The following is a 16,921-nucleotide window of genomic DNA, read 5'->3' as shown; positions in this document are numbered from 1 at the left end:
CTGTAAAAGTTAGTCATTCTTTAGTAATAATAATAATAAATTAAAATGGGTTGGATTAAGCAATCCTTCAACACAAATATTTCCTGTATTCCCCTCCACCCAACATAGGGATGTCAACTCAGGGTTAGGAAATTATTGAAGATTTGTGGGTGGAGCGTGGGGAGGATGGGGTTAAGGAGGGGCCCCTGGAGGGGGTATAATGGTATAGACTCCACCTGCAAAAGAATCCATTTTCTCCAGAAGGACTGATCTCTGCAATCTGGAAATCAGTTGTAATTCTGGGAGATCTCCAAGAGGTTGGCAACTCTAACCCAGCAGTCCCTTCCAAACTCAGGAACATTGATCAGATGGATGTGGTACTTGGGTGGACCAGTAGTCATTCAGGTTGGGAGGCTGGGCTGAGGAGGCAGAGGCCATATCAATGGTCTCCTCCCTCTTCTGTCAGCAAACCTCCACTGATGGAAGAGCAGGATATGTGATTTCTGCCCCTTCCACAGTGTATCCTCCTGAGCCATGTGACTGTTAGTCTATGTGGGTCCTGCTACCCTGGGAATTGACTTTCCCAGGGTCAAATGGGACTGCTGGGGGCAGGCAACTATCATGGTCCTCTGTTGACAGATCGCTGGATGTAAGCCAATGTTTTTCTTTGGTGAAAATTGTTGGTCAGAAAATGTTAAGTTGGGGAAGAGTGTCATCTACAGAGACAGGAAACTACTAGCCATTAAAATGTTTAAAAAGCTGCTTCCTGATTTAAAGGCTATGCTTACTTATGCTCATTTTTGAATATGTATCTTGCTTTTCTCCCTCCTAAAGCAACTTATTCCATCATTTGCTCTTCTTTCACCTTAGGCTTACAACAAAAACCTCTTGAGGCAGGTTAGGCTGAGAGATTGTGATACTCAAGTTCCTATGACAGCAGGGGTTTGAACCCAGTTATCCCATGTCCAATACTCTAACCACTACACCATGCCTGCTCTCAAGTTTGTATCAAGCATATCTATAAAAGTGCACACAACGTGAATAGTTAGACCAAAGATTTATCCGGCTGGTCATTGCACTTTAAACAGTTGCCAGTCAGAAGCTCCTGAGAAGCCTACAAACAGGCCAAGATTAAAATAGTCTTTCTGTTTTGGTTCTCCCCTGTGTCCCCACTCATTGATTTAATTACAGCAGTGGGGTATGCTAGGAGCGAGGAACATGCTGGGCATAATAAAGAAAATGAAAGTGCAGGGCACATAGAGTTGTGGGCCTAGAATCTCTCTGTAGACTGCTGAGAGGAATATTCTCTAAGCGATACCTGCCAGGTTGCTAGAGTGTACAGGAGGTAATTAGGAAGCAGGAGGTAATTGGGAGCAGGAAGAAGCAGGATGGAAGAGGAATTGGAACATGGAGGTTTGTTTGGAGGTTTTTAAGTAGAGGCTACATGGCCATCTGACAGCCGTGCTGATTCTGTGAATTTAGGCAGACCATGAGAGGGAGGGCAGGAAGGGTATCGTCAGTGTTTGGCTCTCGTGGCCCTTTCTTACATGACCTGGGCAATGCTGATTGCGACTTTGGGGTCAAGAAGCATTTTTTCTCCAGGCCAGATTGGCCTGGGATCCTGGACGTTTTTTGCCTGCCTCCGAGCATAGAGCAGAGGTCACTGGGGGAGTAGCGTGATGTAGTGGTTAAGAGTGGTGGTTTGGAGCAGTGGAGTCTGGTCTGGAGAACCGGGTTTGATTCCCCACTCCTTCACATGAAGACAGCTTTGTGACCTTGGGCTAATCACACTGACTCCGCCCCACCTAGCTCACAGGGTATTTGTTGTGGGGAGGGAAAGGGAAGGTGATTGTAAGCTGGTTTGATTCTTCTTTAAGTGGTAGAGAAAGGCGGCATGTAAAAACCAATTCTTCTTCTTGGGGGGGGGTAGTTGTTAATTTCCTGCGTTGTGCTTGGGGTTGGACTTGATGACCCTTTAGGTCCCTTCCAGCTCTTTGTTTCTATGCATGGATAAAGGGAGAAAGCCCTGGAGAGGGAGAGTTGGATAGAAATGGACTGGAATCCCCCCTCTCCCATATACACATTGATTACATTTATGGGTGTACACCTAATGAATGATTTTATGAGAGTATGAATCTGCCTTACACTGAACCAGATCATTTGCGCTTAGGCCAGTATTCATTCCAATCTGAAATTGCCTTCCTTGAGATCCCTTAATTGGACATGTGAAACATTGCCTGAAAAGCACATGATCTGCTACTAGGGCATCTTGGCCATCTTCTGGGCATGGAGTAGGGATCACTGGAGTGGGGGGGGGAGGTAGTTGTGAATTTCCTGCAGTGTGCAGGGGGTTGGACTAGATGACCCTGGTGGTACCTTCCAACTCTATGATTCTATGCTGAGGCCTCTAAAGAGTTAACTATTAACCATTCCTCCCATCTTAGGGAATCTCCATTCTGCATCATGATGACACTGAATCCAAAACCAACTGAAGCTTTATATGAGGGAAAACTACTGCCATAGTGCTTTGGAGAGGGTACTGCAAGAAGTCATTCCTATTTTCAGTCACCCAGTTTTGCTAAGGCTAGACTGCAGACAGCAGTGCCCAGATTACGAGGTATACCGGTTGGTTGTAAAGCTCAGAATGGGCTAGCGGCCAAAATGTTGTTGATATGACAGCAAGAGCATAACATCATGTGACAGACATCGACACTTTCCCCTCTCATTTTCACATTCCTGCTTATTAAGACTTATAAGGTTGCCATGGCTGACATTAGCGGAGCTCACTGCATCTCCATATTTTTTGTGTCTTCTCAATATATATTTATGAATCGCTTACTAATTGCGGGATCAAACATAGCATTATCTGTGTAGTGCTGTTGTAAAGAGTCAAGCACTTCAAGTGTTATGAAGTGGTGGAGTAAAAAAAAGGGTAATTATCATCTGCCATAAGGGATCCAAATTGCGTAATGGGGAAGTAAGCCTTGTTTTCTCAGTGCATGACAAAGTGGCATGATGTTTATTGCTGTCGAAACGAATATTTCTGTGCCTGACAGCATTTCAGCCAATGCACTTTGACTTATCATGTGCGTGAAGACTAGAGAGTCTACATGAATGGCTTATAATCGTGTGATTATATCTTGAAGAGCCAATTCTCTCGGTTTTCTTGTTAGATTTTAGATATTGGGGTAGAATCCTGGCTCTTCCTTCTTGAATATGATCTGTTTATATGATATTCACTGGAGGACAAATTCCCCTTGGGATGTATGTCATCCCCTCCATACAGTACATTAGATAAAAGCTGCCTTTATTGCTAAGATTCCCCCCCCCCACTGAACACTTCATGTGTTCTTGATCCTGTTTAGATATTTAGAAACTAAGATACGTCTTTAAATAGTTTAGATTTTTTTTTACCTTATTTGTTTCTAAAGTCTGAAAATCAAAGAAATGACTCCCACATTATTCTTTTAAACCTAAGGTTAAAATCTATAGCCCGTCAAGGTCAATAACAAAGCTTCTGAGATTGCAGCTATTCCAGATGGTGCTTTGGAACAATATTATCTGAACTTTCTGTAATACAAGGGAAATCTGTCTACGTGACAGCTGAGGTTTTGGGGCCACTTGCTTTTCTCCGCAGTAGATGCAGCCCAAGCAGAAACGTTAGCTCGCTAATGCACCTGCAATGTGATAGCTGCTCTGTGGGATAAAAATAGCACACCATCCATTAGGCAAGACCAGCTTTTCCCTTCTTAACAAATTGTGCACTTCCTTCGTGTTATTTTTATTGCCCAGATTCTAGATTGCCATATGTAATTCCTATTACATATTAGTTAATGTAATGATAACACTGGAACGTAAATGTTTTTTTTAATTAACTGCTTATAAATAGGGATTGCATATGTCCTGTGCTTGACAAGCTGCTCTTCTTCCATTCTTGCTCCCTCTTATCGTCTTGTCCTTTCCTTGGGGTAAAGTGCCCTCAGGTTGCAGCTGACTAATGGCGACCCCATAGGGCTTTCAAGGCACGAAACAAACGGGTGGTTTGCCATTGCCTGCCTCTGTGTAGCAACCCTGAAATGGACAACCTTAATGGTGTCCCAGGGTTGACCCTGCTTAGCTTCTGAGATCTTAAAAGATGGGGCCATTCAGGTCACGCTATATTTTCCTTGCTCCACAAAAGTTCATACCCTTGGAGAATGTAATAGATTTACCTTTCAGTATTCTGAACTGGTAATGTTCTGGAATGTTTTGTTTTGAAAACTACAAGTCTTGTCCCCTGGTGCCTTCCTGAACAAGGACCATCTGAGATATATCGGTGCGAATTACTTCAGAATTGTGGTTTTGTTTTTGCCTGTTGCCTCCATATTTCATATAGAAAAATCCTGTTGAATTTAGAAACGAGGAATTTCAGGGGGCGGGGACCCGGAAGAGTTGCAACAAGTTCCATAGCATTTCTCAAAAGAGTTATTCCACATCCCTCCCTGTACTGCTTACCTACATTAATGCACAAGGCACCATCAGCTTTGGTTTAATAGTATTTAAAAGGTTATATATCTAGCCTGGGTTGGTTCAAAAGATGTGAGAAGAGAACTCTTCCTCTAAAGCTTTTCAATAAATATAATCAAGAACTGTCTTCTTAAAGCAGAAACTTCTCCAGGCTGGACAATAGATGCCCATTTGCTATGTATATATGAGAGCAGAATGGAACTACGGACATCCTGATGGCCGAAGTGCTATTTAAACTTCCTTGGAGGTCTTAAAAGTGTGGCAAAATGAATGAATCAGCCATTCAAATAAAAACACATTTTCTTTTCACTATACATATCTGTGCAGGTACCTTTGAAGTTGGTAATGCATTCATTTATCATTGGTGGAAGGCTTCTGGCAATGTGTTTCATGGCGCCTGTGGCGTATGTGACCAGAGCAGCAAAGCAATCCTACGCTCATTTACTCCAGCTGAAGACCATGAAAATCAGTGGGCTTAGTCAGGAGTCATTCTGCATAGGATCACACTGTAAAAGAACTAAAGCATTTGAAATTCTTGTGGATAGGCAGTAGTATGCAATCAGAAAATTATTTTCCTGTTGACCATGTGGTAGGGAAGGGGGTCTCATGCGGTATATGAGTCTCATACATATGTGGTATGTAATAAATGCAGATCTTCCTTAGGGGCTTGAATCTTGTTTATTGTTAACACACACACATAATTATCCTCATCTATCTTGGGTTCGTAGTTATATTAAGAGCTAGTAATTTCTGTTCATGCAGTTTTAGAGGAAGTAGGTGAGGAAGACCGCAACAACAGAACATGGAGGCATGGCAGATTTTCTCCTCCCTGCCATCCACTATTGTATTCACCCGTTTTCTAGCCAGACCCTGTGCTAAACACATTCAAAAAGTCAATAGTTTGATGTGAACAGATATGTGTCTTCCAATGCTAGTTTTCTGTACTGATATCCTTTTTCGTCAGAGAACCAGTTTTACCCTGTGTTCTTATGTATGCCTGTGATTTTTTTTTACAGTTTTATTCTGAACAACCTTGAACTTCCCAACTAGAGGGGAAAGTTGGTGAGAAATGGGGGGTGGGGGAGAAATGAATACATGTGTTTCTATCTCTATGTTTCTCTCTGTGTGTACAGCAACACACATGTTGAGAGAGAGTTTTGTTTGAGATGCTTACCGGGCCCAGAGGTTCATATTGTGTGTGTGAAGTGCCGTCTAGTCGCAGTCAACTTATGGCAACCCAGTAGGGTTTTCAAAGCAAGAGACTAACAGAGGTGGTTTGCCATTGTGTTCCTCTACGTAGCGACTCTGGTATTCCTTGGTGGTCTCCCATCCAAGTACTAGCCAGGACCAATGCTGCTTAGCTTCTGAGATCTGACAAGGTCAGGCTAGCCTGGGACATTCAGTTCAGGGCAGAGGTTCTTATTACCCTTGTACTTGCTGCCTGACTGCTACAGCCATGTTTATGGCCCCAGCATGCATTCACGGGCCAGGTCAAAGATGGCAGCCCTATAAACACAGCAGTTTCTAGGGTCTGCAAATAATCTGCTCCTTTTAACAGAATGTGTGTCTGGCTGTGGTGATCTGTAACTCCACTTTTAGGTGCTTTGCAGTACATTGAAGAGTTAGGATTGCAAAACCATAGTCAAGCCATTGTGAACGCAGCACAATAATCTGTTTACCACAATCTGTTGATGTGGCAAAAGAAACAAGCTTCTTGATTACATTTCCCAACCGCAAATAACATGCGCTACTACACTGGCTGATCTGGCTGTCAGAATGACGAGTTCAGTGCCCATATGCTCAACAGAGGTTTATTTGCAGCACACTTTACCCTCGTTTTCTGTTCTATTGTTGTAAGTGTGGGAGATCTCCAGCCACCACCTGGAGGTTGGCAACCCTAGGGCACAATCCAGCCAACATTAACCCCCACTGATTTCAGTGGGAGAGTTAAGCCTGTGCTCAGTTCTCTTCCGTTGAAACCAGTGGAAACTGAAAATGCTCAGATCTAAGTGGACTGGATTTATAGTGTTTACTTCAACTGGAATTTGTGTAGAGGGCATCTCAAAGCAAGTTAATACATTTAGTTGGGAACAAAGGTTCTTTTCCATTTAGAGCCTGGGAAAAAAAGCAGAATTAGAAAGCTACAGAGAAATCAGTTGCACCTTCTAGGCCACTACAATCCCACCGGAGGAGGAAACTGCGTTGAGGGTTGCTTCGCAGTTCTCAAGTTCCAAAGCTCCCTCTAGTGGATGTTGCTAAAGTAGATTTACATCTTGAGTAACAGCCTCCCCCTTCCCACGTGTTCTGTTCAAAACTAACAAGCCAAGTGCTCAAGAACAGATATTGATCTCATAAACGACAGGAGGCCTTGATACGTTTTGCGGAGCACACTGTTACAGCTCATGGGTACATTTTTTTTTTCATTTAACTGTAAGATGATTGTTACCCTGGTATATTATAGAGATGAAAGTAGGCTCATTGGCCACAGTGCAAGCAAGCAAAGTATTTATTATGGTCCACAGCCAGCAAATACAGCAACGTATTGGCCACAGTGCCAAAAACAAGTAAACAAACAAAACACTCCTTCTTTCCTTGAACAGGTATACTGCTGGCTGAGTAGGGCTCTCTCAACCTCCAGGTGGGGCCTGGAGATCTCCTAGAATTACAACAGATCTCCAGACTACAGAGACCAATTCCCCTGGAGAAAGTGGCTGCTTTGGAGGGTGACTTTATGGCATTATATCCCACTGATTTCCATCCTCTCCCCCAAACCCCACCCTCCACAGAATTCATCCCCTTAAATCTCCGGGAATTTTCCAACCCAGAGTTGGCAAACCCTATGACTGAGAGAAGATTATTTCAGTTTACTAGTCCAGCATTCCAGTGTGTTGCTGTGATGGTTATGGTCTAAATACTTATGGTCTTATTTAGATGGGATAAATAACCCTCCTTTTTGTGACTGGGGAGGTACAGTATAAGAATTATATAGATTTGGCAAAGATGTATTCTCTGATAGAGATCTTCAGTGATGTAAATACATATTGGGAAGGTCTATGACCTTTTCTTAAAAAATGACCAGAGTTATTGTTACTAAGAATGCATGAAAATGCATTTCATATAAGTTTATGTGTATTTGTTTGATTGCCCTGGCCTGGATAGCCCAAGCTAGGCTGATCTTGTCACATTCCAGAAGCTAAGCAGGGGCAACCCTGGCTAGTATTTGGATGGGAAACCTCTAAGGAATACTGGGGCATGACGTGCAGGCAGGCAATGGCAAACCACCTCCGAGCATCTCTTGCCTTGAAAACCCTATGGGGTCACTGTAAGCTGGCTGTGACTTCATGGCAAAAAAAAAAAAAGTGTGATTTGAAGTGGTAAAAAAAATTGTGGTTTCTAAGGGCAGGTTTTATTTATATAATACTTGCTCAGGCAAATCTCTCTCTCTCTTTCTCTCTCTCTCTCTCTCTCTCTCTCTCTCTCTCTCTCTCTCTCTCTCTTTTTCTCTCTCAGTTTAACTTACCTCACAGATTGGCTATGACAAGCCGTCACTTTCCATCATTCCCCTGCCATAACGTGATTCATCCTTCTTTCCACCTTTCTGTCTCTGCATTTTCTTTTTCTTTTCTTTTTTTGGCTGCTGTGGTTTTTGCTGAATCACTTCTCCAGACTGACATGAACATTGCAGCCCACCCCCATATAAACTGGCAAAAACCACCTATGATGCCAACAGGACACAAGCATTACTTTAAAAGCTTTGTATGCTCCTCGTTGACCTGGAAATGTTCAGCGTGTCCATCCCAGCACTACTGTGTTCTGCCTGGATCTGAGAAGTGTTGTGGTCCAATCACTGAGAAGTGATGTGGTCCAATATGGTGGTGCTATCAAATTTCTCACAGAAGAAAACTTGTTTGCCCTTCAGTTGGGTAATGAAACCTAAATTGATCAAAGGGGATCTGCGGTGCTCGCAGGCCAAACCCTATTCCAAATCCATTTGCAATGTGGGTGATTGGTGGGATGCAGAAGAGTCAGGCCTCCGCTTGTTAATACATCCCTGAATTTATGGGTGAGGCCACCCTGGCTCCAAGCATTGAGCTGTCACATAACCTACAGCACAAACCTTCATGACACTTGAGGGAGGTGTTCTACTTCCTGTCCCCCAAGCCGCAGGGTTTATAGGTTGAGGATAATGACACTGCTCAAGGCCTTCCTGTCCCAGATCCCTGAAGGCTCTGAGGCCCCAAAGCCTGGTCTGAGGGTTAACCACCATCCAAATGATGCCTCAGGATGCTCTCCTAAGCTGTACTGCGTACCATTCAAGCAATTTGACCTGCACTGCTACCGCCAACATAGAATACCAATGCCTAGGCATTACTGAAAGTTAGAATTGCCAACCTCCAGTTACTAGCTGGAGATCTCCTGCTATTACAACTGATCTCCAGCTGATAGAGGTTAGTTCACCTGGAGAAAATGGCCGCTTTGGCAATGGGACTCTATGGTATTGAAGTCCCTCCCCTCCCAAACCCCACCTTCCTCAGGCTTCACCTCAAAAATCTCCCACCTGTTGCGAAGAGGAACCTGGCAACCCTACTGAAAGTGGTGGATTTCCTGTTACCATTTTCAGAGTAGAGTTGGCAGAAAACCCTATCCAGGCTAGTGCCAATCCGCCAGAGGGGGGAAAGTTCCTACTCGGCCCACAAATGGGTGAACAGCTTGCTCCTACTCGGATATAAAGGGAAGGTGGGTGGGTGACTCCCTTGCCACTCGTCAAAAAGAGAACGGGATGGGGCTCATGCCAACTCTTAAATAGGCTTCATCCCCCCTACCCCAAATCCATCACAAGGAAATCTGTGTCGTGCTATTTCGCTCAGCCTTCCACTGCTATGGCAAACCGTGCTCCATTGCCTCTCTGAGTCTGGATTCAGGAGCTGCCTTCTGCTCATGTGGAGGAGGTAACTTATGAACCAGAAGAAGACGCAAACACAATTATTCATGACAGCAACTGCATGATTGTGGTGGCTTTGTAGAAGCAGAAATTGGGTACTACCTCCAGTAGAGGAGGAAGGGTCAGTTTTTGACAATTCTCCCCTCCTGCTTTAAGTACTCATCCCGGTGCTATTCATGTGTGTCCCTCCAGAAACAGCATTTCAAGGATTCAGTAGGTATCAGCAGGCAGAGGACATGGGAAAGTTCTGTTCTGTGACTGAAACTCTACTAGCAGAAGCCATCCCATTGCATATACTTCAAGTTCACAGACTTCTAGTTCACAGGTCCACATAATCACAAGTAACCATTAATCCAAGGACATTTGCATTTAGGAAGTGAGGTGGTTCCATCAGATAGCCATCCATTAACCTTTTCCATGTACAACCATATTTAAGAACTTCACAAACTCAGATGGATTTTATACTACTTCAGTTGTCATGGCATGGCTCAAAGAATCTTTTATGCTTTAACTCTGATTTAGACTGTGCAAATCTTAATTATTTGACTCACCTGATAATTCAATTGCATTGTTATTCTTACTTAAGCCTAAACAGTAATCCCATTTATCTATATTTCTTATTTACCATCTCTGTCCCATTATGCAATAAATATTCTTTATTTCTTACTGTGATATTCATATGCCCCATTACTCCTGATTCATTTCATTTCCTTCGTGTTACAAGCATGTGTTTTCAAAAGCACATCAGTTAGTGTGTTTGATTGACTGCACCTTCTCTGTGACTGAATCCAAATGAGATCTGGAGAATTATGTAAAATCCCATTATCAGACCTCCTGCATTAGGCAAATGCCAATTGGCTAGCTACAGAAATGAGAGTCATATGTGTTTGGCCGACAAGAATGGAGACAGATGGGTAGAAATAAACAATTTAACCGAGAAGCAAAAGTGCTTCAAGTTGGCTCACTGGAATAGATCAGGAAAGCACCCACTCTCCTGGCTTCCTGTAAACTTTGCAAAACTGAACTATTCAAGAGGGCTTTTGTGTGTGTAGGTAATAGGGTTGCACAGTACAAAATGGTTTTACAAACTTGCTTGTATAAATGATTAGGAACTGAGGTCTATACTGTTGTGTATAGCTTATTGTAAGTAGGAACCTATTTATGTAATTTCTGTAGCGCTCAGTGTCTCGTGTGAATACTTATGTTATGCTTCAGTTCTTTCTGGGTGTTCCAGACTTCTAAAATCCTAATGTATTGGTTACTGAATGCCCCATTTTGTCGATTGTACTGACTCACTATATTGAATCCTTGTGAGAAAGACGGACTATAAAGCCAGCGTGGTATAGTGGTTAAGAGTAGTGGACTCTAACCTGGAGAACCAGTAGGGTTGCCAGGTCCCTCTTTGCCACCAGCGGTAGGTTTTTGGGGCGGAGCCTGAGGTGGGTGGAGTTTGGGGAGGGGAGGGGAGGAGCTTCAATGCCATAGCGTCCAATTGACAAAGCCGCCATTTTCTCCAGGTGAACTGATCTCTATCAGCTGGAGATCAGTTGTAATAGCGGGAGATCTCCAGCTACCACCTGGAGGTTGGCAACCCTAAGAACCAGGTTTGATTCCCCACTCCTCCACATGAGTGGTGGACTCTAATCTGGTGAACTGGGTTTGTTTCCCCACTTCTACACATAAAGTCTGCTGGGTGACCTTGGGCTAGTCACAGTTCTTTCTGTCTACCCTACCTATCTCACAAGGTGTCTGTTGTGGGGAAAGGGAAGGTGATTGTAAGCCGGTTTGAGACTGCTTAAAAAGGTAGAGAAAAGCACGTTATAAAAACCAGTTCTTCTTCTTCTTCATAAATAAGGTAACAAATGCAAACATCTAGCTTTCTTGCAAAAGTACAGCATAAGGTCAAATAGCATAGAATTAATTTATTCTTGCACCAAAAAAACCCCAAGCCCAACAACTTAATGTTTGATCTAAGCAACGCTTTGCTTATTAAGGTTCTGGTTTTCACAGCCATGGCTGCTTCTCAGATTGATTATGAAGGAAAAGAGAATTGGAACCATTCAGCTTTACCAATTTGTTCTGCTGAGGTGAAATTTGTGTCTCTTTATATCTTTTATTTTAGTGTGCCCCTGGGAGAATGGACTCCATTGTTGCGCGTTTAACTGTGATCATTGAAAACATTTGTTTCATTGACAAATTACCGGTTTTCAAGATTAGGGGGAATCTAAGTGGGGTATGCTTCAGAGACCAGATGTGCTCATTCAGTATAGCTAATCTTCATAAGTTAAAGAGGGCCTGGAACCCAGCCAGCCTGCACAGGTCCCATCTGTCTGCTCTACTGATAAGGACAATCACATGATATCATTGTGATCATGCACATATTTTATTACAATTCCCCCCACCCACCCCCCACACACATTTGTTTGGGTGCTAACTATCTAAATAGGAAGCAAAGAGAAGCACTGTACTGTATTCTAACCAGAGGTCCATAGATTTTGCATGGCCTAGTTTGCCAGCCATTATTTGTATTCACCACTGCCCCTTCCCTTGAATCCTCCAAGTTATCTGACATGTGCGTAGAATTCTGTGGATCAGAGATATCAGTTTCTTTCAATTTGGCCAGGCTTGGGCAGGGGGTGGGGGGCTCAGAAGGAACAAGAATGTCTCCCCTTTCCTCCTCTGATTTGAAAAGTGCAAAGAACATTGGGTGTAGGGAAGGGATCACCTGTGTGGAAATACTTGTTAGCAGCAAGAGATTTTGTTGCTTTAACGGTACGTGACTCCCACTTAGCACATAGTGAGAAGCCATTTTCTCACTAGATTCTTTGTGATTTCACTGAGAATTTTGGAAAGGGAGGATGTTTCTTTGTTTCATGAGAGATAGCCAAATAGGGTTGCCAGGTCCCTCTTTGCCACCGGCAGGAGGCTTTTGGGGTGGAGCCTGAAGAGGGTGGGATTTGGGGAGGGACTTCAATGCCATAGAGTCCAATTGCCAAAGCAGCCATTTTCTCCAGGTGATCTGATCTCTATCGGCTGGAGATCAGTTGCAATAGCAGGAGATCTCCAGCTACTACCTGGAGGTTGGCAGCCCTATAGCCAAGAAGAGGTTATTGCCAGGAAAGTTGATGGAGGTTGCTGATGAGCTGGCAACTAAATGTATGGACCTAAAGAGAAGGGAAGCAATGTAAGCTAAGAATGAAATCTGTGCACATTTATCTGAGAGTAAGTCCCTTGAGTGTTATGGACTAACTTTGGAGTAAATGTCCATTGGTGTGTTTTGTATTTTGTGCTCATGCACGTAAATGTTTGTACATGTATATCAAGGCATCCTGGAGCATGCAGACTATCATGTTCTTATGCTATACTTGCTGAATCACATTTTCCACTCTTGCTAGAATAGTTTTTTCCCACCTAGTACATCTTTAACCTGAAAAACACTTTAAATCAGTGCAGGACAAAGTAAATGGATATAGCCGGTGGATGATAACCTTCAGCAGTGCAGAACGAAGACATGAAGCAGCCTCTAGCTTTGATCCTTAGTGTAAGGATCGGGGGTCTTACAGTTGTGTTTTCCTGCGTCAAATGTTGGATGGTATGTTCATTCATCTAAAATGGAGGGATACCTCGTTTAGAATAAAGTTCTGGTCTTGTGCCATGAGAAAATGTACTAGAGTCAAACAAACTTTGTTTTGCTTTGTTGTTTCCAGGGTCGATGCTCCAGGGAGAACTGCAAATATCTTCACCCACCACCGCACTTAAAAACACAGTTGGAGATTAATGGACGCAATAACCTGATTCAGCAGAAGAACATGGCCATGCTGGCCCAGCAAATGCAACTAGCCAATGCCATGATGCCTGGTGCCCCATTACAACCAGTGGTGAGTGCTGCTTGGCTGTCCTTTGCTTGTATCCCAATGTACGGCCGCTCGTGGTCCACCTTTTCAGTAACAGTGGCACTTGTGCATTTGTAGTAGATATATAAGCTGTTAAACAAAACAAAAAAGGCCATCATCATGTTGGGTAATCAGTAGCAGTGCAGATGGGAGCCCCACACGTTCATTGAACATGTGGGGAGGGAAAGCAGGGGCACTGGCTCCCCCCCCCCCCCATTTTCATGTGATTGCCTGATCGTCAGCAGGTGGGACTGCACTGGGGAAGTGGCTGCGAGTCACCCTTTTCTCATGATTAGTGAAGCTGCTTTCCAGATGTCACTGATCACAGGGAGGCAGAGTTTGTGTGGCCACTTCCTGTGTGTGGTTGCCCCTTCAGACAACTAAGCTGTTGCAGAGAAGCGGGGGGGGGTGAGGGTGGGTCCAGCATGCTCACCTCCTTGGTCTCTCCCCATGTCTTCAGTGAAGACATGGGGCTGTCATCAGTACTGGGTTACTGTTTTGCCTCAAAGGGGTGAGGTTGCATCTAAAGATGTACTGTTGTCTGTATCCAGCTGGAAGTCTTCTTGCACCAGATGATATTTTGGGGTCCGCACAGCTACATAGGTTGGCTGCTAGGCTAAAGACAGTTCTGTAGCTTCCAACTCCAGCTACCCCTAGTACCTCACAAGTGGTTTACGTCCCTCATCGAGGCAAGATGATATTTTGCCAATCAAAATCTTTTGAAGGGAAGGGATGTTGCCTCTCCTCCTTCTTACATATGCTCCCCACCACCACCCTCTCCATTGTGGTCCCATTGCCTGTCAGTGTGGAGTAGTGGTTAGGAGTGGTGGACTCTAATCTGGAGAACCGGGTTTGATTCCTCACTCTTACACATGAGTGGTGGACGCTAATCTGGTGAACCAGGTTGTTTCCCCCCCCCCCTTCTACACATGGAGCCAGCTGGGTGACCTTGGGCTAGTCACAATTCTCTTAGAGCTCTCTCAGCCTCACCTACCTCACAGGGTGTCTGTTGTGGGGAGAGGAAGGGAAGGAGATTGTAAACTAGTTTGATTCTCCTTAAAAGGTAGAGAAAGTCGGCATATAAAAACCAGCTCTTCTTCTTCATAATTCTCCCACCAAATGCTTCTAGTCGGTGAAATGCGGAATTCCGACCGAGAGGACCCCTTAGCAGTGAGCTGTGTTTCTCTGACTAGAAACAACTGGGGCCGTTGCAATAACAATAAGGGAAGGGCAATCAGCCAAGAAACAGCAAAAAGAAAAGATAGCAATGGCGACAATAGAGGGGGAGGCACAGAGCTGCTCTTTGGCTGCTTTCCAAGGAGCCATTTGTCAAGTAAGAAGTGTCACGGCCAATACAGGGCTTATTACTGACCATGTGAAGGCTGTGCCTCTATCCCAGTATTGTATACGCTGACAAGCCCTGCCTCTCCCGGGTCTCAAACAGAGAAAACTAACCCCACTCTGATACTTGAAACACTTTGTCTGGAGATGCTAGGGATTAATTACATCTGTGGCATGCAGATCATGTGCTTTACCACAGATTTAATGACCTCTTCCTTTTCTCTTCTTTGAGGGAGGTCCTGTTTCATCTCTTGTCTTGGATAGTTGCAGATGTGTAGCTACGTTAGCCTGCAACAGCAAAATAAATCAAGAATCCAGTGACTTATTGAAGACTAACAAAATGTATTTAAGCATAAGCTTTCATGAGTCAGTGCTCTTGGATAGGGGCCTTAATGCCATCACATAATATAATCTTCAGTTGTCTGAAGTGTTAGAAAAAATTGTACAAGCTTTGTCTTAGCAGGTGAAGCCTAAACTTGCTTACATGTAAGAATGCTTAGGATTGTAGCCCTGGTCTATTAAAAAAGTAGCAAGTAACAGCCCAAAACTCATCTTCAAGCCAGTTTAGCCCAATTATTTGAATTCATGTTCACTTTTATTCTGTTGAATTGATTTTCTCTAAATTAAGTGTCCTGTCCATATGTGGTTTTCAGGACAGGCTATAAACGTGTCTCATTTCCCAGCAGCGAATACCCAAAATTTGGCAGGATGGCTGTTTTTGTAGCCAACTAAAGAGGCAACTTTGAAAGAAAGAAAAAACCTGTTTGAATCCCCCGAGTTCAGTTTGAATTTGACATGCAGGACCAACAGATTAGTTTTGGCAGGACCTGTAAATGAAATCTTGTTTTCCTTGAGGGATCCTATCTGTAGAAATGTGCAGCATGGTTGCAAGACAGACTGAATGGTAATAAATTATATACAGCTTTCCTTTTCTGAACCTCCTTACATTATGGGTGTAACAGTAAATCACATTGGCTGTTCAAAGAGAGGATTTAGAAACTTGGGTTGAAGATGATGGAAGATCTAGTAACTAAAGTGAAATCCCCCAAATCTAAAATGACCAGAGGTTAACCATATATGAATTAGTTTTATACTGAGGTCTAATATGCATGGCTGTTTGACTCACAGTCACCACTCCCAACAACTTCGGGTCTTTGTATTGATTATGCATGCCATTTCCGACCATCAGAGGTCACCTCGCTCTCCCCCCTGTGTTTCCCTGTGTTTTACCCACGTTTTCAAATTTGAGATAAAACATGTTCCTGAAAAAGGGAAATGCAGGGGGAGAGCGAGTCGACCTCTCTCTGATGGTTGGAAATGGCATGCATAGTCAACACAAAGACCCAAAGTCATTGGAGAGGTGACGGTGAGTGAAACAGCCATGCATAGAAGACCTGAGTCAAACTATTGCTCCATCTACCCTAGTATTGTCTGCTTTGACTGAAGTCTTTCTGCTCTCTGAAGTCTCAGGCAGGGTCCTTTCCTATGCTAACTACCTGCAATCCTACAACTGGAAGTGCCAGGGATTACAAATTGGGGCCTTCTTCATGTACACCACTGAACAATGGGCTTTCAGAGTCAAGAGTGGCCATGAACAAGCAATTTCATGTCCTGGAGGTGCCTTCAAGATGTATATAAATTGTCATCAGCACATAATATTAAACTCGAAGGATTAAAGGAAAGGGTTTAAGAACATGCATACTATGTTGTAATGCTGGTCATTGTGAAAACACTACGAAAGTCATCCAAGGGACAACCATGGCATTGTTTTTAAGTTCAAAAGTAAAATCGTAGTGGGCATATTTGATGAAATCTTGCCCATGGGACAATGCTGTGAAACTGTTGACTTGTAGGTTTGTTTCCCTATACAAAACTGTTGTACAGTTTGATCCTATAAAACCTTACAGGATTAAAACATTGACTGTCGGTTGGGTTGAATTGATTGGGTTGGATCCAGCCAGCTTTGTCACTGACTCAAACAATTCCCCTCCTTTCTGTAGACTCCAGCCTACATGGCTTTTTGTTAAAATAGGTCTCATGATCCCGAGCATACTCTTATAAGGTCATCAAACGGGGCCTTTCCTTTATTTCTCACCATCAGATAATCTGGTTGGATCCAATCCATGATCCATGTGAGCTTTGACTAGAAAAATCCCAACAATTTGACTCACAAATGACCCACAAGCAAAGCACAGGGAATATGCAAGCAGCAACAGGAATTTACCAAGAGAGATCCTTAGACCTCAAAATTTTACAATCA

The 16,921-nt window shown here is 43.6% G+C and overlaps 1 protein-coding gene across 10 annotated transcripts in view; it reads left to right on the top strand.

Annotated features, from left to right (window-relative positions):
* MBNL1 (muscleblind like splicing regulator 1) overlaps window positions 1–16,921 on the top strand; it is a 204,671-nt gene that overhangs the window by 131,692 nt on the left and 56,058 nt on the right. For all 10 annotated transcript variants that reach the window (XM_056850314.1, XM_056850306.1, XM_056850312.1 and 7 more), the window contains one exon: window positions 13,135–13,305. In XM_056850314.1, the coding sequence (XP_056706292.1) occupies window positions 13,237–13,305 (69 nt within the window). In that variant the 5' untranslated portion in view covers window positions 13,135–13,236. The remainder of the gene's footprint in view (window positions 1–13,134; window positions 13,306–16,921) is intronic.

Source organism: Euleptes europaea, chromosome 5, assembly GCF_029931775.1.
Source record: "Euleptes europaea isolate rEulEur1 chromosome 5, rEulEur1.hap1, whole genome shotgun sequence".
Classification (NCBI taxonomy): Eukaryota; Metazoa; Chordata; class Lepidosauria; order Squamata; family Sphaerodactylidae; genus Euleptes; species Euleptes europaea.
The sequence above is the reverse complement of the archived record's forward strand: the minus strand, read 5'-3'. Positions and strand labels throughout refer to the sequence as shown.